The sequence below is a fragment of the Olea europaea genome, chromosome 16, assembly GCF_002742605.1.
Source record: "Olea europaea var. sylvestris chromosome 16, O_europaea_v1, whole genome shotgun sequence".
Taxonomy (NCBI): Eukaryota; Viridiplantae; Streptophyta; class Magnoliopsida; order Lamiales; family Oleaceae; genus Olea; species Olea europaea.
In genome coordinates, this window is record NC_036252.1 from 19,037,111 (window position 1) to 19,062,227 (window position 25,117).

The window sequence follows — 25,117 nt, forward strand, 5'->3', positions numbered from 1 at the left end:
CAACTAAAATAAACAAAATAAATAAGAGTCCAAATAAAATTAAAATAAAATAGGTGGATGTCCTCATCAACTCTTTCAGGGTGGGAGAAAATTCAATCCCGTCAAGTGAATATGATGCGAAACTCGTAGCAGCGTTGACTAAAAAACTCACAACTTGATTGTTAGAATCCCAAAAGAGCCAATTAAAAAATTTGGGAGTTTGAACCTGATTCAATGAAGCAAAAAACCCAACAAAATCAAAGCTTGAAGGACCCTTTGATTACACGATTAAGCCCCGCACCCGAATTGTAGAACGCCACAAGATTGTAATTCTTGATAAGTTTCAATTGTTCAATGAAGAACAATATGAAGAAAATAAATTGTCTCTCTATTAGAAATTCTAAAAATAATATAAGGTAATGTTTTACAATGAAAATAAATCTATTTATATGTAGAAAATTTAGAAAGTAGTTTTAATAGGAATAAAACTCTAATCCTAGATTAAAAACGAAATTAAAGATTACAAAAATATTGTTTATAATAAAATTTCAAAAGAGGGTTTAAATATGAATTGGGATATTGAAAACACTTATTTCCACTATAAACAAATTTGACAAAGAAATGTAAAAATGGCTCAGAACTATTTGGTATAACAATTTTTTTCATCTTTTTCCTGGGCCGGCTGCATAATACAAATAGAAGGGAAATTGACGCATTTAATTCTTAACTAGGTTCCGCATTCAAATTTTGGTCCAAAACTCCCTAACTTACCAATGGACTGTGCAAATAGTCAATTTAGACAGTTCTGTTTGTTTGACCATTAGAAAGTCAGCATTTTTATTATAAAAACTAAAAAGCCCTTAAATTTAGTTTAATAAATAAAGTAAATAGAAAATTTTGAAAATGAAAATGAAATGTATCCACCTAAGAAAAAAAAATAAAAAAGAAGGCCTAAAAATTGAAGTACAGGTTAGAAAAAACAATTTAAGATTATTCATCTTTACTTCCACCACTTCCAAATACTAGACACTAATTAATTTTTATATGAGATGATTAGAGCGATAAATAAAGCGACCCATGAACTAATATGAACAGATGGACAAGTAAAATTTATTAGATGAAAAAAAAAGCTGTTAAAAGTCAATGAACCCTAATATTTTAAGTAATCCCTGACAGAATAATCATCATCCGTATTCAACAGATCATTATTCTAAAAGTATATATTTTCTTCTCGTGCTGTTCAGCATTCTGCAGTAGTGATGGCAATCAAGGTCCATGGACACCCTATTTCTGGATCAACACAGAGAGTTCTTGCAACCCTAGCAGAGAAAGGACTTGACTACGAGTTTGTCTTTGTTGATTTAGCAACTGGACAGCACAAGACAGAGCCTTTTGTTTCACTAAATGTAAGAATATATATATGAATTCATCTGCCGTACGTTCTTCTTCTTATTTTTCTTCAATTTTCTGTTTACTCAAATATTCTTTCTGATTCATGTAGCCCTTTGCTCAAGTACCATTCTTTGAAGATGGAGATTTGAAGCTTTTTGGTAAATCAATTTCCTCAAAAGTAAATCAATTACTTATCTTTTACTTTTAAGTAAACAAATCTACTCATTTAGAAAGTAATTATTATTATACAGTCAAACTTAGGGTTTTAGTCTTGTTCCGCACATCTTTGGACATCCTTACGTTCAGAAGTTTCCCCTTAACAGATGAAATCTTGAATTGCAGAATCAAGGGCAATCACTCAGTACCTTGCACATAAATATGCTGACAAAGGAACCCCACTGATTACCCATGATTCAAACAAGATGGCAATTATTTCGGTATGGACACAAGTTGAAGCCCAAAGATGTGAGCCTCAAGCATCCAAGCTTTGCTACGAGCTCGTAATAAAGCCTATGCTCAGCTTGCCTACGGATGAAGCTATCGTGGCACATCAGGAAGAGAAATTGTCTGAGGTTCTTGACGTCTATGAAGCCCGGCTGGCACAATCCAAGTACTTGGGAGGAGATTTCTTCACTTTGGCTGATTTGCATCATTTACCTATTGTCAACTACATGATGGGCACAAAAATTAAAGCCCTGTTCGATGAACGCCCTCATGTCAACACCTGGTGTGCTGATATTCTTGCCAGGCCAGCCTGGCAGAAGGTTGTTGCCATGATGAAGCATCGATGAAACTTGTATCTACCTTTCCGGTTTTTCGTTCTTTAATGTTTAGTGAGAAAAAATAGAAACAATTTGTGACTTTCCGACTGGCCAATACACCAATACGACAGATACGATTTAACCTTTTTATTTTTAATGTTGTTCTACACTGTCTAGTGTACATTTCTAGTAAATATGGCATTTGTGTACTGTGTGGATCCATAAATTATCAACCTTGCTTGGTGCACACCATATTGTATAACAAATTTTACATTCTGTTATGTGTCAACACACAATTGAACAGTTTAAGAAATAATTTTTACACCACTCAGAGTTTGACACCAAGGACGATGTCAAACATAATGTACAATGATTGATGGCATTATTTATAAATTATGGGGAAATTATTCCCAGTGCACCCTATAGCAATAAAATTGAATAATACACTTAATTCATATTTTTTTTAATTAAAACTTTTAATTTAATTTATAATTAATATGCTAAAAAAATGCCCTAACTTGATGAAAAGAAGTCATTTTCTGAAATAACAAAACACTAACCCTCATTGTTGAAGAAGAAGGTCATTTTGTCAAAAATCCCTCAATTATAAAAAGCACCACCACCATTAGAGACTCAAACCATAGGTGAAAAAACGTCACCACCATTAGAGACTCGACCGTGGATGAAGAAAACGCCAACACTATTAGGTTTTTATGGTTTTTGGAGTTTTATGTCTAATTCCTTTTTTCACCCTATATTTAAAATCTTGTTGTGCGGCCATTACTGGATTTTATGCATCAATTTTGCTACCAATTTCAGTTTACTCCATTTTTATACCCTTTTTAAACTAAATTGTAAGTTCTTGAATTTTATATTTTTAAATTGGTTGATGTAGCCCATTTAATAAACGAACTATGGAGACTCGGCCCCTTTAAGGTTATGAAAGCCCACGCCATAAGTTATTTAAAACCTAAAAGTTTAAGATAAAAAGTTTAAGTAAATTTGATTACAAAAATTCAATGAATAATTGGGTTGCTGTAATGGTCATTTGCATTGTATTTTACATAGACAACCTAGGTTTGAATCATCATGTAGATAATTTTATAAAATATTTTTTGTAAAATTATTTTTGAGTTAAAAACTCTCATTCTACATATCAAGAACAATTATATCAAGTTAACTTGATGGAATAATTGTTTTAGTAGTGGGCATCATAGAGATAGGTTACAAATCATATGAATAGTTTATTTTCTTCTATTTTTCATTATGTAAATGTTTTTATAAGAATTAATTTTTATGAGCTTTAAACTCTTTAAATTCCTAGTTAAAGATTCAATTTAACAAGGTTAATGATAATACAACTCTCCCATTTAATGTTACACTAAAAAAGGAGGTTATAAGAAAAGGAAAGTCACTTTTCACTACAACTCTCTTCAAATTCGAATCTGTAATTTTCTCTCAAAAATATACTTTATGTTAAACTAAACTTAAAGAAATAGCAAGGGTGTGAAAGAGAAAGGCTTTTTACATATTTTTTTCTTTTATATTTCAAGAAAATCAAGATAGATGGCGCTAAATATTTACCCTTTTTGTTCATTATATATATATATATGATGTGTTTTAGAATTTTTGAAGTTGTGAACAAAGAAGTATATGTATGGTCATAACCGGTTTCTACTACCCCAAGGGATTCTTTGGAATCATGAATTTATCTATATTCATCTACGTGAAGTATCAAATTCTTTTCTATCACTTTGTATGTGTTAATATTTATGACCAAAAGTGTGCACCATGTGAAATGTTAAATTCTACGTGAAATATTAAATTCTTTCCTATCACTTCGTATATATGTATATATGTTTATATCAAAAGTGTGCACCATGTGATATTAGTCCTATTGAGCGTAAAGTTCACTCCTTCTATGTTAACAAATTTTTTAGATTAGAGGATGGTCGAGTAAGTGGGATTTACATGGATTGCGGAGGATTCGAAGGGAGAAAGGTATTTCATTTGTATAATTAGTCATATCTGAAGAGTTTCTAGTTCTGACTAGTTATGCAACTTATGTTTAATTTTTAAAATATGTTAGTTTATCTTTCTTTAAGATTTTTTAGCTCTTTTTCTTGATGTGAACTTTTAAATTGTTAATTGTTTTAAGTATGCATACAATTAAAAAAGTTAAGATGAACGTTAGACTTGTAAACAAAATTTTTTAGCTTACTACTGGAAATTTGTAACATCATCCTGGACAGAATTCTTTGAAGTTTTGGATAAAATTAGTAAGGTTTGATAGCTCTATGAGTCATGTGTCTGTTGGCTTTGGAATCAAGTCAATTGAAGGTCGATAAGATAAGTTATGCCATTTTTTGTGTACTGTGTTCAGTGTACCCAAGAACATTTTTTTCCACATGTTTGAGTGGATAAATGGTATTAGAAAATTATGAGATTTTACTATGTTGTGCTTGAATGAGTTCAAAAGATATTGTAAAAATTTCATAAAATTATGAATCCAATAAATGGTCCAACTAAGCTTAATCGTTAGATAGCACGTTGCTGAATTTAACTCCGTTAATGCACAGTAACATTCATTTTAACCCTTTGTTTTAGTTTCATTATTTAACAAATCTAAGTTATTTACATTAAATCATTTGTTTCCAATAAATTTTAGAACTTGCGATAAAACACAAAGATAACTACAAAGTTAAAAAAAAAAAAAAATTGAGAAAATTTTAATCTAATCTGAATATTTAAAAGAAAAAAAGGGTTGTTATTTTTATACTAATTTCAGATTCCAAGATTTAAAAAGTGTTAGGAAAATGTTGTAATTGGAAATCTGTGACCAAAAGGACTAATTTGTCGAGTTTATAAAGTCAAGGACCAATTTATCAATGTCTAAAAGTTCAGGGACTTGTGTTGCAATTTTGCAATAATTAATGTATAGGTTTAGGGTAAAGTTGGATGCTTTGAAGATGAAAACGGCGCAAGATTGGTGCTAGAGTTTCGCCCTGACCTTGTTCGAGCCTAAATAACAGAACCTGCGTCGCTGGAGTTTCGCCACCACTTCGCTCGAGCGAGAGTGCGTCGCTAGAGTTTCGTTGGCACTTCGCTCGAGCGACAGTGTCATCTGGCGTTTGGTAATTTTCCTTCTTCGTGAATTTTAAACGCTCCATACTACCAAAAACGACCTACTATATAAACAAAAATTTCGCTTTTCATTAATAACCTTTGGCAAAACACATAGCACAATATTTTCCTCTCTACCAAAGGATCAATTGCAAAACTCTTCACCATATGATTCATTGAAGAAGAAAGAGCATCAAACACCTTTTCAAACAAAACACCTATAAAAAATCCTCATTACTTCCAGAAGATCAGTTGATTGAAGATCTGGGAAGGAGGTTGATTGAAGAACTGGAGTTCTTGTTGATTCACGGGAAATAGAAGAAATACAAGGCTAGGATTTTAGCACAGATCTGCAGAATCCAGGAGAGCTTTGGTTGATACAGTAAGGAGGTCAGAGTGTTGTTAGATACAGTCATGTCTGGCATACTGTAAGTTGGAGTCTTCTATAGTGAATCCCTACTGGCTTGTGCCCGGAGTTTTTACCTAGTTGGGTTTTCTCCGTCAACAATTTTTGTGTTATTTATTGCTTTCTGTCAATTTCAATTCAACCGACAATTCAACATAGGTAGTTAAATCATGTGAATGAATCTGGATAAAGTTTAATTTATGTGACTTGTTGCATAACTTAATTAAATTGTTAAATTCTGCATAGACACCTATTCACCCCCCCTCTAGGTGTTGGTTGGGTCGAACTATAGTCTTTTCAAGTGGTATTAGAGCCAAATCTCGAGTCCTGACCCATAGTTGTCTAGATGAGTCAATCACTTTCTGTACCTCCGTACTTTGACGGAAGTACTTATGCTTACTGGAAGGTTAGAATGCGTGCGTTTCTTAAGTCCTTAGATCAGCATGTTTGGTTGAGTGTGCAAAATGGCTGGAAACCTCCCTCCACTATCGTATCAGGAACCGTTAACCTTACTGATATATCACTGTGGACTAAGGATGAGATAGCTGAGTGTAATTGGAATAGCAAGGGACTTCATGCCTTATTTATGTCCATGTCTCCCGAAGAGTTTAGGAGAGTGTCAATGTGCGAAACTGCTAAAGAGGTGTGGGATATTCTTGAAACTACACATGAGGGAACTAAAACGGTAAAGAACTCGAAATTACAAATGCTAGCTTCTAGGTTTGAAGAAGTGAGGATGAAAGATGACGAAACTTTTGATGAATTTTATGCAAAATTGAATGATATTGTTAATTCTAGTTTCAATTTAGGCGAGAAAATTCCCGAGTCTAAAATTGTTAGAAAAGTACTTAGGTCCTTGCCCGAGAGATTTAGGCATAAAGTTACTGCCATTGAAGAAAGTAAGGATCTAGATGAAGTTAAAATTGAAGAACTTGTAGGATCCTTGCAAACTTATGAACTCACTATCACACAACCTAAGAAAGGAAAGTCCATTGCTTTAAAATCCATCAAAGAGGATGAATCTTCAATACTGAGTCTCTGAGGGACGATGAAATTGCTTACTTTGTGAAGAAATTTCAAAAGGCTCTCAAGAATAGGAGAAAGCCTCAGGATAGAAAAAGTAGAGTCCCTAGCAGATTCTCAAAAGAAAAAATTGAAAGGTTTAACAATAAAAGTTCTAGTGATAAACCACGTTGGGTTAGGTGCCATGAATGTCAAGGTATAGGTCACTATAGGAATGAGTTGCCTAGTTATAAGAAGAATCAAAGAAAAGGGCAGGGTAAGGCCTTAGTTGTTTCACTTACTGATAACGAGTTTGAGACCAGTGATAGGCAGGAGTCATCTAGTAGTGAAGATGAAGGAAACTATATGACATTTGTGTCGACTATTAAGAGTGAATTTGATAAGGAGAGTGACAAGGTTGAGGAAGAACTTCACAACAATAATTCTAGTAATGAGGATGAGGATGACATAGACATACATGAGGCCTATCAACTCTTGTTCAAGGAGAGTCTTAAAATCAAAAAGATCAATAAAGCCCTACTCAAAAAGGTTGATGAACTTGAAAGAGAAAAAGAGAGATATGCTAGTAATCTCCAGAATTCACTTAAGAGTGTTAGTGAGTTAAAATGTGTCAATGAGAAGTTGGAAGACAAGGTTAAGACATTAAACAGTGAATTGGAGAAATCTAATGCTCATCTTCAAACTTTCATAAGTGGAACTAAGAAATTGGATGATATTTTGGGAATGAATAAGCCTACGGGAGATAGGAAAGGTCTAGGATATGTTGAGGGTAATACACATGGTGCTGGTCCATCTAAAACTGTATTCATTTCTGTCTCTAGGAAGTCTAACGCTGTCAACAGTCCAAATAAGGGTAAGAATGTTTCGAGGGAACAAAGTCATCAATCACTTAGAAATTTTATGCCCAAACACCCACAGACACGTACCTTTGAGCCTAGGTTCATTCCCTCCTGTCACCACTATGGAACTCTAGGACACACTAGGCCTAGATGTTATAAGTTAGGCAATGAGCGTAGAAATCAGAATATTCCAAGTCAGGTCAGTTTTCTGACTAATCAGGTAAGTCATTTGACTAAGATGCTTACTAGGCTGACTAGGAGCACCACGTCATCTAAGAAAGTTTAGGTTAAAAAGGAGGATCTAGCTGGACTTTCAGGTCAGGTAAATTGCTATGTTGCTCATGTTGCATTAAAAGCCCAAGATTTCAATATGTGGTACCTTGATAGTGCTTGTTCTAGGCATATGTGTGGTAACAAGGCTTTATTCACTACTCTTGATGAATGCAATGGGGGTATGGTTACCTTTGGAGATGGGGGCTCTGCACCTATTCTTGGCAAATGTACTGTACAAATATATGGATTACCTGTGATCTCAAATGTGCTTTATGTGGAAGGTTTAAAGTCGAACTTGTTAAGTATTAGTCAGATTTGTAATGCTGATTTTGAGGTTAGCTTTGTGGAAAAGAGATGTACCGTATATGATTCATTCGGTGGGGTGGTCCTTGAAAGGGTTAGAACGTCTGATAACTGTTATGGAGTCCTACCTAATTCTAACTATGTGTGTAGGAGTGCAAGAATTGATGTGAGTGAACTCTGGCATAAAAGATTGGGTCATTTAAACTATAAGAGTCTAGTACAACTGGTTAAAAAGGAGTTGGTAGATGGTTTGCCTAAAAGAGGTCCTAGTGAAAATGTTGTATGTGGACCATGTCAACTGGGTAAACAAATTAAAGGAATCCATAAAAAGACTTCTAAAATTTTGACCAAAAGACCCCTAGAATTGATACACATGGATTTAATGGGACCATCTAGGACTGAGAGTCTAGGATGTAAGCAGTATATTTTGGTTGTGGTAGATGATTTCTCGAGGTTCACATGGGTAGAATTGCTTAGGGAAAAATCTGATGCATGTGACCTTATAAAATCTTTGTGTAAACGGCTTAGTAATGAACTCAATCACAAAGTGTCCAGAATGCGAAGTGATCATGGAAAAGAGTTTGAAAATTTCAATCTTGAGAGCTTCTGCATGGATGAAGAGATACTACATGAGTTATCTTCCCCTATCACTCCTCAACAAAATGGGGTGCTTGAAAGGAAGAATCGTATTCTCCAGGACATGGCTAAAGCCATGCTTCATGACAAGGGGCTAGCCTTACATTTTTGGGGAGAAGCTGTTAATACTGCATGCCACATAATCAATAGAGTCTACCTTAGACCCAAAACCGATCAGACTCCATATGAGATTCTAAAGGGTAAAAAGCCTACTGTTAAATACTTTCGTGTGTTTGGGAGTAAGTGCTACATTTTGCGTGATAGAGAGAACTTGAGTAAGTTTGAATCTAAGAGTGACGAAGGAATCTTCTTAGGGTATTCTAGAAATAGTCAAGCATTTTGAGTATATAACTCACGTACTCATACTGTGATGGAGTCAGTCAATGTTGTGATAGATGATGGTGTGAGTGAGGGGGAGAATGTTGAAAATTATGATAGAAATGGTAATCTTATAAGGTCTAGTGATCCTACTGAACCGGTTGTGCCTGAATCATCTCTTAAAATTCCTGAAACTCCTGACAAGGAAACACATCCACAAGATCAAGACACAATCCCTAAGGAACCATCAACTAGGGTCAAGTCTAATCATCCTAAGAATAATATCATTGGGGATCTGGATGAAGGTATGAGGCTTCGTCAGAGAGTACTGAACAATCTAGCACATACTAGTTATGTTTCACAGGTAGAGCCTAAGAAAGTCGAAGAGACCCTTAGTGATGAGTGTTGGGTGAATGCAATGCATGAGGAACTCAATCAATTTGCTAGAAACAATGTGTGGATCTTAGTACCCAGACCTGAGAATTGTAACGTTATTGGTACTAAGTGGATCTTTAAGAACAAGACAGATGACCAAGGTACTATAACTAGGAATAAGGCCAGATTAGTTGCTCAGAGTTATATTCAAGTTGAGGGAATTGATTTTGATGATACTTTTGCCCCTGTTGCACGACTTGAGTCTATTCGGATTCTGCTTGCTATTGCCTGTACCTTAGGATTCAAGCTACATCAAATGGACGTTAAGAGTACCTTCTTGAATGGACTTCTTCAAGAAGAAGTCTATGTGGAACAACTAAAATGATTTGTTGATCCAAAGTTTCCCCACTATGTCAACAAACTCCACAAAGCACTCTATGGTCTGAAACAAGCTCCTAGAGTTTGGTATGAGAGACTTACGTCATATCTTAAGGAACATGGTTTCTCTCGAGGTGGTGCTGATAGGACCTTATTTATTAGACACATTGAAGAAACTATCACTATCGCTCAAATTTATGTCGATGACATCATTTTTGGTTCTCCTATTGAGTCTCTAGCATATGAGTTTGCCGAGTGTTTGAAGCAAGAATTTGAGATGAGTATGGTTGGTGAGTTCCTTGGACTTCAGGTGAAACAGACTGAGGATGACTTGTTTATTTCACAGTCTAAGTATGCAAAGGATCTAGTTAAGGGTTTGGGTTAGATAGTAAGAAGCATACTAGGACATCTATGAGTACTAGCTTGAAGTTAGGTCGTGATCCTTCAGGTAAGAGTGTAGATCCTTCCCTATATCCAAGCATGATAGGTAGTCTTCTCTATCTCACAGCTACTAGACCTGACATTGCTTTTAGTGTTGGAGTGTGTCCTCGATTTCAGGCAGATCCCAAAGAATCACACTTAAGCTCTGTTAGACGCATCATTAGATATGTGAGTGGTACTGTTGATCTAGGGATTTTCTATTCTAGAAATTCTAATCTTGATTTGGCTGGCTACTCCGACGCCGATTGGACGGGGAATGCAGATGATAGAAAAAGTACTTCTGGGGGCTGTTTCTACATGGGTAGCAATCTAGTAGCCTGGTTAAGTAAGAAACAAAATTCCATATCCCTATCCACGACAGAGGCCGAATACATAGCAGCTGGAAGTTGCTGCACTCAGCTTCTCTGGATGAAGTAGATGCTGAGTGATTATGGGATTAATCAAGAGACCATGACTATTTTCTGTGATAATACCAGTGCTATAAATATTTCTAAGAATCCCATTCAACATTCTCAAACAAAACATATTGACATACGACATCATTTTATTCGTGAACTTGTTGAAACACATGTTGTCTCCTTAGATCACGTTTCTACTGACAACCAATTAACCGATCTACTTACGAAACCACTAGATGGGATGAGGTTTGAGTCGCTTCAGACGTCTGTTGGTATTTGTTTGCCTATCTGATCATGAATTCATGCATATTCATGCATTTATCATATCTGCACTTATTCATTTCATATCTTGTATGTGATAAATGTGTGTTTGGTGCATTTTGTTTGTTAGTTATTTTTTTTAGTTTTTATTTTGAGTATTAAGTTTGCATTTGAAATTTAAAATAAAAAAAATTAAAAATAAATAAAAATAAATAAATAAATAAATAAATAATTTTTTGTGCATCGTGTATGACGTTATGATGTTTGCATTCAGGATCAAACTCTATTTTTCATCATGTGTACGAGTCTGAGGTTCCATCGTAGTTCTCACTTTCTGTGGAGTTCTTGGTATACGGCTCGTCATGCATTTTCGCACAGCACACACTGTAATCCTGTAGGTGGGTCTTGACCGCATGGGTGAGACTTGGGATGGTATTCTTCTGTGATTGGGGTTGTTTGTCCATTTGACTTGATCTGTGACGAGTGTAACCTAATCAATATTGTCTTTCCCCATTTTCTACATTATTCTTTGAACTTATTTATGTTTTCGGGGCCTATTTGACTCGAACAATTAAGCCTTAGGGGTTTCTAATCTGGTGCCCTATGGTCGTCTGGCTTGAGAGTCACCGGTCCAAAGTTTGTTACATGGGTCATTTCTGTCGCCTAATGAAGATAGGATTGCACCTAAGTTCTTATATTATTAATATATATATATATATATATATATATATACACACACACATGTACACACACACATATATATAAAATAAAAAAATGACATACCGTTAGGGGGAGTAAAATTGTGACAATTATACTGTTTGATATAGGTCCTCGTGGAATTGGATTTAACTGGCACTTGCTCAATATACACTCTTTTACAGTTGTTTTCACGTATCATTTCTCACTAATTTTAGGTTTTGAGTCTAACTTGCATGGACTACGTGGCACATTTCACGTTGATGTTCTGTATAAAATTTACTTCATGGGATTTTGAACTATGTGTGGACTTAAGATTTGTCTACATGCTCTGAATGTCGGGTCTGTGATTTTGTGCATATTATTTGTATCGTCTACATATTTGGGTACGTGCTTTGTCATCGATTTTTTAGTTTGTCTTTACAAAAAAAATAAAAAAAATACATACAACTGAAAATAAAAATAAAAGTTTTTGGACCTATTTTCGTTATTTTCCAAAATTGTGCTACTTTTCATAAATTTCAAATGTTTGGTGCTATTTTCGACATTTCATTTTCGCTCGAGTCTTGCCTGGACTTCGCTCGAGCGACAAAAGCAGAAAGGATGTCGCTCGAGTTTCGCCCTGGTCTCGCTCGAGCGACATATATATTTAAAATGCAGCTGTTTCAATTTTTCGCGCATTTCATCATTTTTTTTCCTCCTCCTTCAATTCTTTTCTTCTTCCATTGAAATTATTCACTCCCAATTCATTTTTGGCCTCAATTCGACATCTTTAACACAATCTTGGGTCTGAAACACTGACTTCTTGGCAAAATCTTTAGGTAATTCCCAACTTTTTTTGCTTTCAATTTTTTTTGGTTTGTTTGATTTCTTTTCTTGATTACTATGTTGGTTTGTGTTATTTTGGCATTACATCTTGCTTGTACACATGTTTTGCATCAAGTATTGCTTTCCATTTCCCAAATTATAGTGCATTCCTATGGTTTACTTCACATTGTTTTTAAGTTTTTGGTCCATGTTCATCAATGTAGTTCTTGCACCTCGTTGATTCGTTTGATGTGTGTTTTGTTTGATTGTGAAGTCCATAGCATGTAGTTTTTAGGGATGTGTTTGGATTTGTGATTGGGTCTCGTATGTGCTTGGAATTTGGTGCCGAAGTCACGCACGCCACGTGTTCGATGAAAGTTCACTTTTATGCTAATTTGGTTTCTTTTATTTTTTTTGATTTCCTTCTTTTCCTTTGTTTCTTTCCTACTTATTTGAGTGTCATTGCATGCCGTATGTATTTTCATTCATGTTTATGTGATTGGATCATATGTGTTTCCGTGTGTGCATCTTCTCATATCATGTTGCATCGTGATGCGTGCATTTCACATTATGCTTATTCTTTTCATCTCTGCATGTGCCAGATGGCTCGTAAGCGCTCTCGTACCTCTGCACAGCCCGCTAATGGATCGCCATCTTATAGTAGATCCCGGTTTTTTCTGCTACAGCTCAGGAGGTCTTCACGTCTCAGTTCTCCTTACGCCCCGATCTCATGGAGCGTGAGGTAATTTTATCTGACCTTCCTGTTGATGTCATCGCTATTTTTGTTTCCCGGGGTTGGGAGCCCCTTCTTGTTGGTCTTACACCGCCGCCTCCACTCCTCGTTCAAAAGTTTTATGCTAATATTCATGAGGTGGATGGGTCGTCGTTTAGGAGTTTTCTTAGAGGTCATTCTTTTCGAGTTACTCAGTCTGCAGTAGCTCTTGCGTTAGGTATACCTCAGATTCCTCATCCGACGTATCCCTATCTTCTCCCTGCTTCTCTTCCGGTCGATGCCCTTGTTCGGTCGAGTCTTTTGAACACCCCGTCTACTGGGGGGCCTACGGCTATGGCCACGGGTTCATTACCCACTGATCGACAGGTTTTGTTGCGCATCGTGTGCACAAACCTATGGCCTGTTGCTCATACTTCTTCTTTACCTATGGTATGGGCTCGTTTTCTATATGCCCTACTTCATGGGGACTCTATCGACCTTCCTACTTTTGTGTGCCAGCAGATTCTAGCTTCTTTTCGTACTCCTGGGGGTCGTTTAGGGTTACCTTATGCCTGTTTGATTCATCGGGTTATCCTTTCTCTTGGTGCATCTTTCCTTGAGGGGTCTTCTACTCGTATAGGTTGCCCAATAGGACAGCAGACCATTCACCAGAGTCGATCCCATGTCCCGTCCTCTTCGGCTCATGCTGCCGCTCAGGCTGAGCCCGTTGATGTTTTTGATTTTTCGGAGCCCTTCGATCCTATTACTGATATTCTTACTGGGGGTTCCCGTATCTTTCTTCCGTCTCGTTCGAATTTTCCTTCAGCTATTCTGCTTCGAGCTGTCTTTCCTTCGACATCCACTTCTGCTCCAGGGGTGGCTTCCTTGCCTGTTGACCCCATGGTGACGCTTATGGGTCAGATGTCTACTTTAGTCGCGCAGCAGGCTTGTATGATGGCAGAGATCACGCAGTTACGTGCTGCTTCGGAGCATCAGTCTGCTAAGCTTTCTTCATTTCGGCATGCTCTATCAATGTGTCAGCGTCAATTACGTTGGATTAGTGATCTATTGGATGAGAGTTCGAGTGACGAGACTAGTGATGAGTCACCGAGTGCGGGTGGTGCCGCTTCTTAGTTTTAGTTTTTGATCCTTTGTCATTTGTGATAAAAAGGGGGAGTAGATAGTTTAATCTCAATTTAACTGTGATATATTGGATTAACTGTGATATAACTGTGGTTTGATATCTATTTAATGACTAGATTAAGTTTTGATGTTTTAGCAATATTGATGTATGTTTTTGGTGTTTTTTGACTTACATTACTATTGCTTCTTAATCTGGTTAATTACATATGCACTATTCCTTATTTTATCTACTATTTTCATTTCACGTGCTTTTACACTTGGTATTAAGTTTCTGTATTTCAGGAAATAGGTTTGACAGGAGATAGTTGCTTTGGTTGAATGAATAGGTCGTTAGGAGTTACACTTTTTTGTGTCCTTGACTGTCTTGTGTAATTTTATCACAGAATACCAAAGGGGGAGTTTGTTAGGAAAATGTTGTAATTGGCAATCTGTGACCAAAAGGACTAATTTGTTGAGTTTGTAAAGTCAAGGACCAATTTGTCAATGTCTAAAAGTTCAGGGACTTGTGTTGCAATTTTGTAATAATTAATGTATAGGTATAGGGTAAAGTTGGATGCTTTGAAGATGAAAACGGTGCAAGATTGGTGCTAGAGTTTCGCCCTAACCTCGCTCAAGCCTAAATAACAGAACCTGCGTCGCTATAGTTTCGCCACCACTTCGTTCGAGCGAGAGTGCGTCGCTAGAGTTTCACCGGCACTTCGCTCGAGCGACAGTGTCATCAGGCGTTTGGTAATTTTCCTTCCTCACGAATTTTAAATGCTCCATACTACCAAAAACGACCTACTATATAAACAAAAATTTCGCTTTTCATTAACAACCTTTGGCAAAACACATAGCACAATATTTTCCTCTCTATCAAAGGATCAATTGCAAAACTCTTCACCATATGATTCATTGAAGAAAAAAAAACATCAAACACCTTTTCAAACAAAACACCTATCAAAAATCCTCATTACCTCCAGAAGATCAGTTGATTGAAGATCCGGGAAGGAGGTTGATTGAAGAACTGGAGTTCTTGTTGATTCACGGGAAATAGAAGAAATACAAGGCTGGGATTTTGGCACAGATCTGCAGAATTCAGGAGAGCTTTGGTTGATATAGTAAGGAGGTCAGAGTGTTGTTAGATACAGTCATGTCTGGCGTATTGTAAGTTGGAGTCTTCTATAGTGAATCCCTACTGACTTGTGCCCGGAGTTTTTACCCAGTTGGGTTTTCTCCGTCAACAATTTTTGTGTTATTTATTGCTTTCTATCAATTTCAATTCAACCGACAATTCAACATAGATAGTTAAATCATGTGAATGAATCTGGACAAAGTTTAATTTATGTGACTTGTTGCATAACTTAATTAAATTGTTAAATTCCGCATAGACACCTATTCACCCCCCTCTAGGTGTTGGTTGGGTCGAACTATAGCCTTTTCAAAAAGGTATAGAAATACTACCTCCAATTGACGAGATTAACAAAGTTGGTGTCATTCCTTAATTTGCAAAGTTTCTTGGAATGCTACTTGTGCTTCAGCTACAAGTTAGTTCTACACGTGGATTTTTCTTTTTGTACTTTCTATGGTATCTCTTGTATAGACAATCATAAAATCGAATCCTGATATCGAAAAGATGGGAATTTGTAGTGTTCTTTGCTTCTGTTTTATTGATTATAGTCATTGGAATTGCAGAGGGCATGGAGTTCACAGAGAAGGATTTGACTTCAAATGTAAAGCTTGTTGGATTTGTAAGATAGATGGAGAAGCCACCACACCAAAAAAAGGTGTTTCAACGTGTTAAAGATAAAAACGTGATGCACATTTACAAGGTGAACTAAATGAATGGGCTTGCAAGTTGAAACTCGACAAGTTTGCTTATATGACCTGTCACGAATTCAAAAACTTTTGCAGTTATAAGATCAAACATCATAGGTTTTACATGTTGTTGATCCCAAAAAGTGTTGCCAACAGATGCTGGAATCACCCGCGCACACGTGAGCGAAGGTCCTACACGCTAAGACACATGGACAGTCTAGAACAAAAGAAATAGGGGCGTGGAAATAGCTCAACGACGCGGGACAAGAATGCTCAGAATCCGACGGGATGTTCGTAATCCGATTATACGATAATTACCAATTGGTGCTCATAAATGTGAATGTATATATGTATGAACTCGTATTATATTGTAAGATAATATGAAAAAGAGAGTAAAGTGTGGTTTCTTGTATTGATTCTTGCATTAGCTCTTCAATGTTATACAAGGGAAGTATTTATAGTGTTACATATGAAATGACAACCCTTAGATGAGGTGGCACGTGGCCTCATCTCTTGTAATACCCCGAACTTCACGTTCTACATTTGGCCAATATGATTCATGCATTCCATGCTAATTAAATTGTCATTTGCATTAACTTCCTAATTACTTTCTCTTAAAAATGTGTGTTTGATCATCGAGGCTTTAAAATCTTTATATAGTGATGATCTCGACCTAAGTAGTGAATTTCACATTGAGCTATGATAGAAAATTAGGTTAACTAGATGTTGAAGATTAGCTTGGTAAGTAATGGAAATCGAAAAGGTCGGAAATTAGTATCGACACAAGTTCAAGCTTTCTATTCGGTTGTTCGAGGTCACGTTAAACCCTAGATAGGTAATTGACATATTTGGGACATGAGACAAAGGGACATGATCATGACGCAATAATATATGTCTCATATGACGTTATAAATATTGAGGTGCGAATTGTGGAAATTAATCGAGAATCGGGTATCAATCGGGTAAGTAATTAAATGAACGGTTGAGGAATTAGTTCTATGAAATACTTTGGGATCTTAGGACAAGTGAAATGGATTGTAAACACGTCAAAATAAGCTAAGGATACTTGGTTTATGCCTGCAAAGATAGATATAAAATCAGATTTTTGCTACAAGTGACCACCTCATGCTTGAACACCTTGCGCTTGGGATGTTTGTCATTTTAGCACTCAATTCCTTCAACCTTAATGGAATCACCCGCGCACACGTGAGCGAAGGTCCTACACGCTAAGACACATGGACAGTCTAGAACAAAAGAAATAGGGGCGTGGAAATAGCTCAACGACGCGGGACAAGAATGCTCAAAATCCGGCGGGATGTTCGTAATCCGATTATACGATAATTACCAATTGGTGCTCATAAATGTGAATGTATATATGTATGAACTCGTATTATATTGTAAGATAATATGAAAAAGAGAGTAAAGTGTGGTTTCTTGTATTGATTCTTGCATTAGCTCTTCAATGTTATACAAGGGAAGTATTTATAGTGTTACATATGAAATGACAACCCTTAGATGAGGTGGCACGTGGCCTCATCTCTTGTAATACCCCGAACTTCACGTTCTACATTTGGCCAATATGATTCATGCATTCCATGCTAATTAAATTGTCATTTGCATTAACTTCCTAATTACTTTCTCTTAAAAATGTGTGTTTGATCATCGAGGCTTTAAAATCTTTATATAGTGATGATCTCGACCTAAGTAGTGAATTTCACATTGAGCTATGATAGAAAATTAGGTTAACTAGATGTTGAAGATTAGCTTGGTAAGTAATGGAAATCGAAAAGGTCGGAAATTAGTATCGACACAAGTTCAAGCTTTCTATTCGGTTGTTCGAGGTCACGTTAAACCCTAGATAGGTAATTGACATATTTGGGACATGAGACAAAGGGACATGATCATGACGCAATAATATATGTCTCATATGACGTTATAAATATTGAGGTGCGAATTGTGGAAATTAATCGAGAATCGGGTATCAATCGGGTAAGTAATTAAATGAACGGTTGAGGAATTAGTTCTATGAAATACTTTGGGATCTTAGGACAAGTGAAATGGATTGTAAACACGTCAAAATAAGCTAAGGATACTTGGTTTATGCCTGCAAAGATAGATATAAAATCAGATTTTTGCTACAAGTGACCACCTCATGCTTGAACACCTTGCGCTTGGGATGTTTGTCATTTTAGCACTCAATTCCTTCAACCTTAAGGCATCAATCTCGTGTATACTCCCTAAAAACTTAATATAGGATAGATATATATCTTTAAAGTCACAAATGAATCCAAATATAATGGTTGAAAGTCAAGTATTACTGCCATGAAGACACCTCATGCTAAGACACCTCATGCTTGGGGTATTTTAACATTTTAACACTCAATTTCTTTAACCTTAAGGCATGATCTCGTGTAGGAGGGATATATATATATATCTTATAAGGCTTAAAAAAAATCCAAATATAGTGGTAGAAAGGTCAAATATTGCAGCAATAAGCCACCACCTGCTTAGTGACTCACCTTGATGGCTTGATGTGGCTTCAGCCCATAAATTCCTTAATCCTTAAGCAATAAGCACGACCTTAACTATTTAAAGACCACTTACCTACCTCCTAGATAATATTTTAACTCCATTATCTTGTATCTAAGTGATTCCAAGTGAAAAAGAGAGTGAAAGAGCCAAAGAGAAATAGAAACAGCAAGCTCGAATTTCTGGACAGCCAAGTTACTTCACAGTTTTGAGGTTTGTATCCATTTCTTGAGGGGTTTATAATTTCTTGAACATATGAACTTGCTCTTGATTAGGTTAGAGTGTTTTTAATGATTTCATGATGCCGAAAATTGGGGTAATTAGTTACAAGAATTTGAAAGAAAGCAATCTGTACAGTGATGTGGAATTGCTAGAGTTAAGTGGTTTAAACTTTGATTTTGGATAATACTTAAGATATAAATTGTATCTATGTAAATGAATGTTTTTACATGATAGTTATAAGGACATATATGGCCTTCTAATAGCCTGAAATCCGATTGGTAACACGCTAATAAAATAGAAACCGAAAAATGTCACAATGGAAAATTGTCTGATTTTAGTGTTGTGGAAATGGACTATTTTGGAGGCTGAGAACACTTTACTTGTCACTACTTTAGAGAATTATTACCTTCATATACGTGTTATAGAAATGTGGTAAAAATTTTAGAATCATTGGATATAGATAAGGGGGTGAAAAGGGATTGGAAAAATAATTGGACGGTAAGGGAAATCTGAAAACAGATTCTGTCCAATTTTGTGTTTAATATGATTTCAGCCTTTACATGTACATTAATAATCTCTTGGGCCTAGAAAATAGATTCTGAGGATACTAGGTTGTCAACAACAATTGGATGATGTTGACGTTCATAATTTGACTCGAGAAATAGCGAGATTTATGGGATAAGTTTGTAATGCGATCGGTAACTTGAAATGATGATTCCGTCTAAATTATTTTGGTGAGAATGGATGTATTTTGGGATTTGGTGCGTTAAGGTTATTAAATTGAGGATTCTCTTTAATATTAAATGGTAATACAGGTGATTTTCCGACTTCGAGTCAAAAAGGACATTGATCTAATCTCCATAGGAGCTTGCACACACAAAGGTGAAAGGTAAGTGAAAATCCATTTGCAACTACGATGCAAGAACCTAGTATATGTGGCATAATAATGTTGAAATATCTACATAACTTTGATAAGAGGCTTATAGCACATCATATGGTGGTTACGATCATTGAGTATGAGGTTGCGTAACCTATTAACATCGATTTTCATTAAATACGTCATTTATGAACATTTTTATATGTATGCATGACATGTAACATGGTTGAAAATCCTGCATGCAAAACATGATTTCAAAGTTAGTTTTATTATAAATGTTTTATGGACCACTACTAGGGCACCGAGGCATGTGAGACATGCTTATGTGATATGTTTGGCATTGCGGGTATTATTTCCTGGGTGATTGCAAAGGTAGATAGGGGATGGGCCTTTGGTGATCACGGGAGGGCGGGCCACTCGACTGTGCTCTTGTGATACTATGATTATTGGCGCTACCGGGTGGGAGACTTCTTGGGTGATCATAGGGGTAGTCATGAGATGGGCCTCTAGTGGTCACGAGAGGATGGTCCACTCGTCGATGTTGATTTCATATTGGCCATTTGATTATTGATATTAATATTATGTAGAGCTCTATCCGGTGCATAGTAGGTGGGTCAAAGGCCCAATGAAATGAAAGATTTCAAGTGAAATGATTTCTAGTCGACTTTGACGAATATTGAAATATGATACTTTTTATCGTAATATTTAAAGTAAATGGCATGGTGTCATATGTCATTATTACTCATATTTAGGACATGCATGATTTTGCTTACTAAGCACTGGTTTATGTAGTTCTTGCATTGTAGGTGGGCATGAAACTACATAGAGAACATGGCTAGCTGTGGAGCTCCTACAGGATTCCAGAGTTCGATATACATGGATGACGACCTGTAGGGTTATTTTGTAGGCTGCCATCCGTAGGGTTATATTTTGGAATCATATATAGTGTACTTTTAAAATGGCCCGTAGACATGTTTATAAGCTCAGAATATATATGTTGGATTATGGCGATATGATTTTGGGTTTCGATATGTTATATGATCGTGTCACAGGTGATTAGAAGTTAACAAACTCGAAAAAAATATATATATGTAAAATTCTATATCTAGGTTGTATATAGATATCAATGTTAATTTGGGGGCGTGACATCTCTTTAATTCAAACATTTAATCCTAGGCATCATCCTTGACTTGCTAGCTTGCTGCACATTTATCGCTTATACAGAACCCCCATGCTAATGACAAGACTTGACATGTATACTTATGACAAACGTTCCATCAATCATTCTAACAAGATCTTTATGTAGAAGATCTCTTGGGAGAAGTGATCATGGAAGACGTTCCTTCATGGTTCGGGGGCTTCTACTTCAGCTTCGGATTCAGGGCATCTGCCACTCATGTATACTTTCGCTTTAGGGCTTCGACTATCTTCACAGGCCTCAACATGAAGGGCCTCGGATATACAAACCACCTCGGCTAGAGCGTTATGTGGTTCAGATTGAGTGGGCCATAGGCCTACGTAGGTTAGCCAAGTATGACAACACGTAACAATAGTCCCCCAAGTCCAAGTATAGTCATTTATGTAATGCATGGACTTCAATGAAGTAAAGCCAGTGGGTTAGGTAAAAATTGAAAGAATTTTTGAACCATAAATAATAGTCCCCCAAGTCCAAGTATAGTTATTTATATCATGGTTGGAGTTTGAAATGTTTTGTTGCGGGTAAATGATGAAGGAGCCGAGGTGGTGGCACGAACTGAATGTGCAAGGCTCGCGAGACCAAGTAGATGGAGATGAGCCGAAGTGGTTGGGAAATCGAACCTGCAAGGCTCGATGGCTGAATGTTGAAGATGAAGCCGAGGTGGTTGGGAAACCGAACCTGAGAGGCTTGATGGCTGAATGTTGAAGATGAAGCCGAGGTGGTTGTGAAATCGAACCTACGAGGCTTGATGACTGAATGTTGAAGATGAAGCTGAGGTGGTTGGAAAACCGAACATGAGAGGCTTGATGGCTGAATGTTGAAGATGAAGCCGAGGTGCTTGGGAAATTGAACCTGTGAGGTTTGATGGCTGAATGTTGAAGATGAAGCCGAGGTGGTTGGGAAACCAAACCTGCGAGGCTTGATGACTGAACGTTGAAGATGAGGCCGAGGTTCAATGATAATAATTGTTCCTTGGCAGTTGTGCCAATGATTTGATGTTTTGCGCATGTTTTCGAGGAAAGCTGGCTGAACCGTTACAATCTCCAAGGCGCCTGCTGCTGTCGAATTAAAATCATAATTATTAGAACAGCTGGAGCTTCTAGAAGCAGACGCGTTGGCTGAGGTGCGTGGGAGACACGCTTAAATCTGAGGCGTAGGTTTGAAAAATCGTTTGAATTCTACGCCTCGAATTTGATTTAAAATGAAGGGTTCAGATTGAATGAGCTTAGATCTGACGGTGGGGGTTTGTCCTGGCCCTTTATAAAAGGCGAAAGAACTCCCTTTTTTCGGATTTTCCAGCACTTGCAATCTGATTTCTTCTCTTAGAACTTAAACATTTCGGCGTTGAGACAAGTCCGTTCGCTGCTTTTTCGGCACTGTTTGTGTAGTTTTTCAGTAGGTATTTTTATAAAAAATCCTCCTTTTACTGCGTTCTTAGTTATTTTCTGAGATGGAGTCGACTTCGGGTAGGGAGTTGGTCACTGTCGCGTCGTTTAGTCGAGGGTCTAGTTATAGGGGGGACTCCGAGGTTGAGCAAATTGCTATGATCGAGGAGGAAGTAGATTACAATGTAGAATGGGGGACGTCTAGAGTCCCTTCGAATATGACGTCGAAGAGGTTGGGGGAGATAAGAGAGAGGTATTGTATACCTCATTATGTGGAGATGCTAGTGCCCAAGGCCCACGAACGAGCCTGTTATCCGAGGCCTGGGTGCGTGGCAGTGAGTGAATACTTGTTTAAGGCAGGTATGCGTCTTCTTCTGCTCCCCTTCTTTAGGGCTGTGCTGAGGAATTTCATGTTGTAGCCGACCCAGGTCTTGCCAAATGGGTGGAGCCAGTTGGTCGGCTTGTACTTCCTGTGGAAGGAAGTGTCGCTTGGGGAGGACATGCCTCTCCACGTCTTCATGACCCTATTCCAGCCTAGGGTAATAGGTAAGGAGTCGAAGGGGTGGTATTATTTGACTCTCTGGGGGGCCATGCACCTTATGTGGTGGGGCTGCCTTCTTCCATAAAGGGGTGGAAGGAGTCGTGGTTCTAGGTGAGGGGCAGGTGGCAGGCGGTGGAGGGAGACAAAGCCCTGTCTTGCACAGTACCGACCTAATACTACAAAGCTCGTGAGTCTCCCAGCCTAAGTAGTTTGCATTTCGTTTTCAACTTTAATTTTTCTCTAACTGTTGAGGCCTCATTTGCAGATAGCAATACGAGATTCGAGCTGAGCAGGGAGGAGTTTGAAGTGATAGAGGACATTTACAAGAGACCTCTGAAGCTTCGCCACTTCGATCACCTCATCGACAGAAGTCGCTATTTCCTTGACTTCGAACTGATGGCCTCCAGGGCTATGAAGCTCCCACACTTGTATATTTTTGTGTTTTCGTTTTGGTACTGATGTGCTGTGTTCTACAAATAAGTTTAAGAGGAAGGAGTACCCAGCTCCTAACATGGCGTCTATACTGAGGGCAACTTCTACTATGAAGGCGAGGCCCCTAAAGCCAGGGTCAAGTGGTGCCAAGGAGGTTCGAGGTAGAGTTGAACGTCTCTCCAAGGACAGCACCTCGCGGCCTTCCGAAGAGGGGACCCCCTAGAGGCCAGAAAAGCCTAAGGAGCCTCGGGGGAACGAGAAAGTCCCTGAGGAGCCAAAAAAGAGGAAGCTGGTGCATGTCTCCAGCTCGTCAGGCAAGTTTGGGACTTCTATGTCCTACTAAGGCAAAGAAGCCGGATAGCCAAAGCTACTGAAAGCCGCCTCGAAAGCAGTTAAGATTGAAATGGTAAGGCGCGCCGAGGCTGAAGAGGCGAGGGAGGAGGTTGCAAGGAAAGAAGCTGCGGTGTCCGAGGAGGAGGCTGCCAGACAAAGATCTGCTCGAGTGCAAGCAAAGTCTCCGAGCTTCCTTACCGGAAGGGAGGAGCCTTTGGCCCCAGCTTTGGTAGAGGCCCTGCCACCTGAGATCCAAGGCGCTACTGAGAGTTTTTATAAATTCTGGACGGATAGGTGGCAACTACACGCCTCCTCCTGTGATGCCATAGACCTGATAAGGGCTCTTGTGAGCCAAAGTGTTAGGACTTTTGGCCTTACATTAGAATTCAGGGAGGCCCTCACTGACTTCCAGACGAGGACCACTGCCTCAGAGAGGAAGACAGCCTTCCTTGCAGAGGAGCTGAAGGCAGCTAGGGCCGAGGTTGAGGTATCTAGGGCCGAAAAACTTGAAGAATTGACCAAGTTGGAGTCTGCCTTGGCCCAGATAGAGGCATTGAAGAGGGAGGTACATAAGTCCCAGTGTGAGGTTGCCTCCTTGACTAAGAAGGTGGAGGTTTTCAATGATCACCAGAAGGTGACAGCCGAAGCCTTGGAGAAGGCTAATAGGGAGCTGGCAAGGGCCCAAGATTCATACAAGTATATCGAGGGCCAAATTAAGTGGTACGTTGATGACGCAAACCATGCTAGGGAGGAAGCCCAAAATGCAAGGGAGGAGGTAGTGAAAGACTACATCGCCAACTTCCACAATACTGAGGAGTACCAGAGCTTCAGTACTTACTGGAGGAACTTTGCTTATGCTGAAGTGATGGAGCGGGCTGAGGAGTTGTATCCCAATCAGGATCTGTCGCAACTCAGGTCGGAGTTTGTGGATGAAGTGCCTCAAACCCCAGCTGATGAAGTGGTGGGAGATGAGGTAGCAGAGGCAGAAGAAGCAATGTCTGATGCTCAAGCTGTGGAAGTCCTAGCTGCTGAAGCACCTCCATCATTTCAGGCTTAGGATAGTTTTCTTTTCAGTTATTCAAGATATACTGGCCTCAGGTCCCCCTTTTGTAATCTTAGTTGAAAATCAATATAATCTCCTTTTTATTCAAGTGTGTTGGCCTCGTTAAATAATTGAACATAATGTTGATTGAAGAACTAAATAACTTTAACTGGGTATCCTATCTCCAATGACTTAAGCAAATGAATTGTACTTGAGCTTAATAATTGTAACCTGAAGGGATCCTGAGAGTAGACCGTGTTGCAGTTGAACTGGGAGTTTTACTCTGATACAAGTGCATAAGCATCGGAGTTCAGGCGAGGTGGCCCAGAGATTGGACCCTGGCCTCTACTCCGAGGTCATAACACTTCCCAACATGGTGGATGGTGCAGCCATGTTGAAACTTCTCCCCTTGGTGTTCAGCCTCACCAAAGGTAGGCATGTGTATGGTCCTCGGAGTTCGAACGAGGTGACCCAAAGATGGGATGCTGGCCTCTCCT

At 38.1% G+C, this 25,117-nt stretch overlaps 2 protein-coding genes across 2 annotated transcripts; both read left to right on the plus strand.

Moving 5' to 3' along the window:
- Positions 1–1,195: 1,195 nt before the first annotated feature.
- On the plus strand, positions 1,196–2,302 carry LOC111412874 (glutathione S-transferase-like). Its single transcript, XM_023043745.1, has 3 exons — positions 1,196–1,385; positions 1,481–1,529; positions 1,714–2,302. Exons 1-3 carry the CDS (start codon positions 1,239–1,241, stop codon positions 2,160–2,162), a joined length of 645 nt encoding a protein of 214 aa, XP_022899513.1. The 5' UTR covers positions 1,196–1,238; the 3' UTR covers positions 2,163–2,302.
- Positions 2,303–23,648: 21,346 nt separating this feature from the next.
- LOC111412733 lies at positions 23,649–24,635 on the plus strand. The gene has a single exon (XM_023043651.1). It carries the CDS (start codon positions 23,649–23,651, stop codon positions 24,633–24,635), a length of 987 nt encoding a protein of 328 aa, XP_022899419.1.
- The last annotated feature ends 482 nt before the right edge of the window (positions 24,636–25,117 follow it).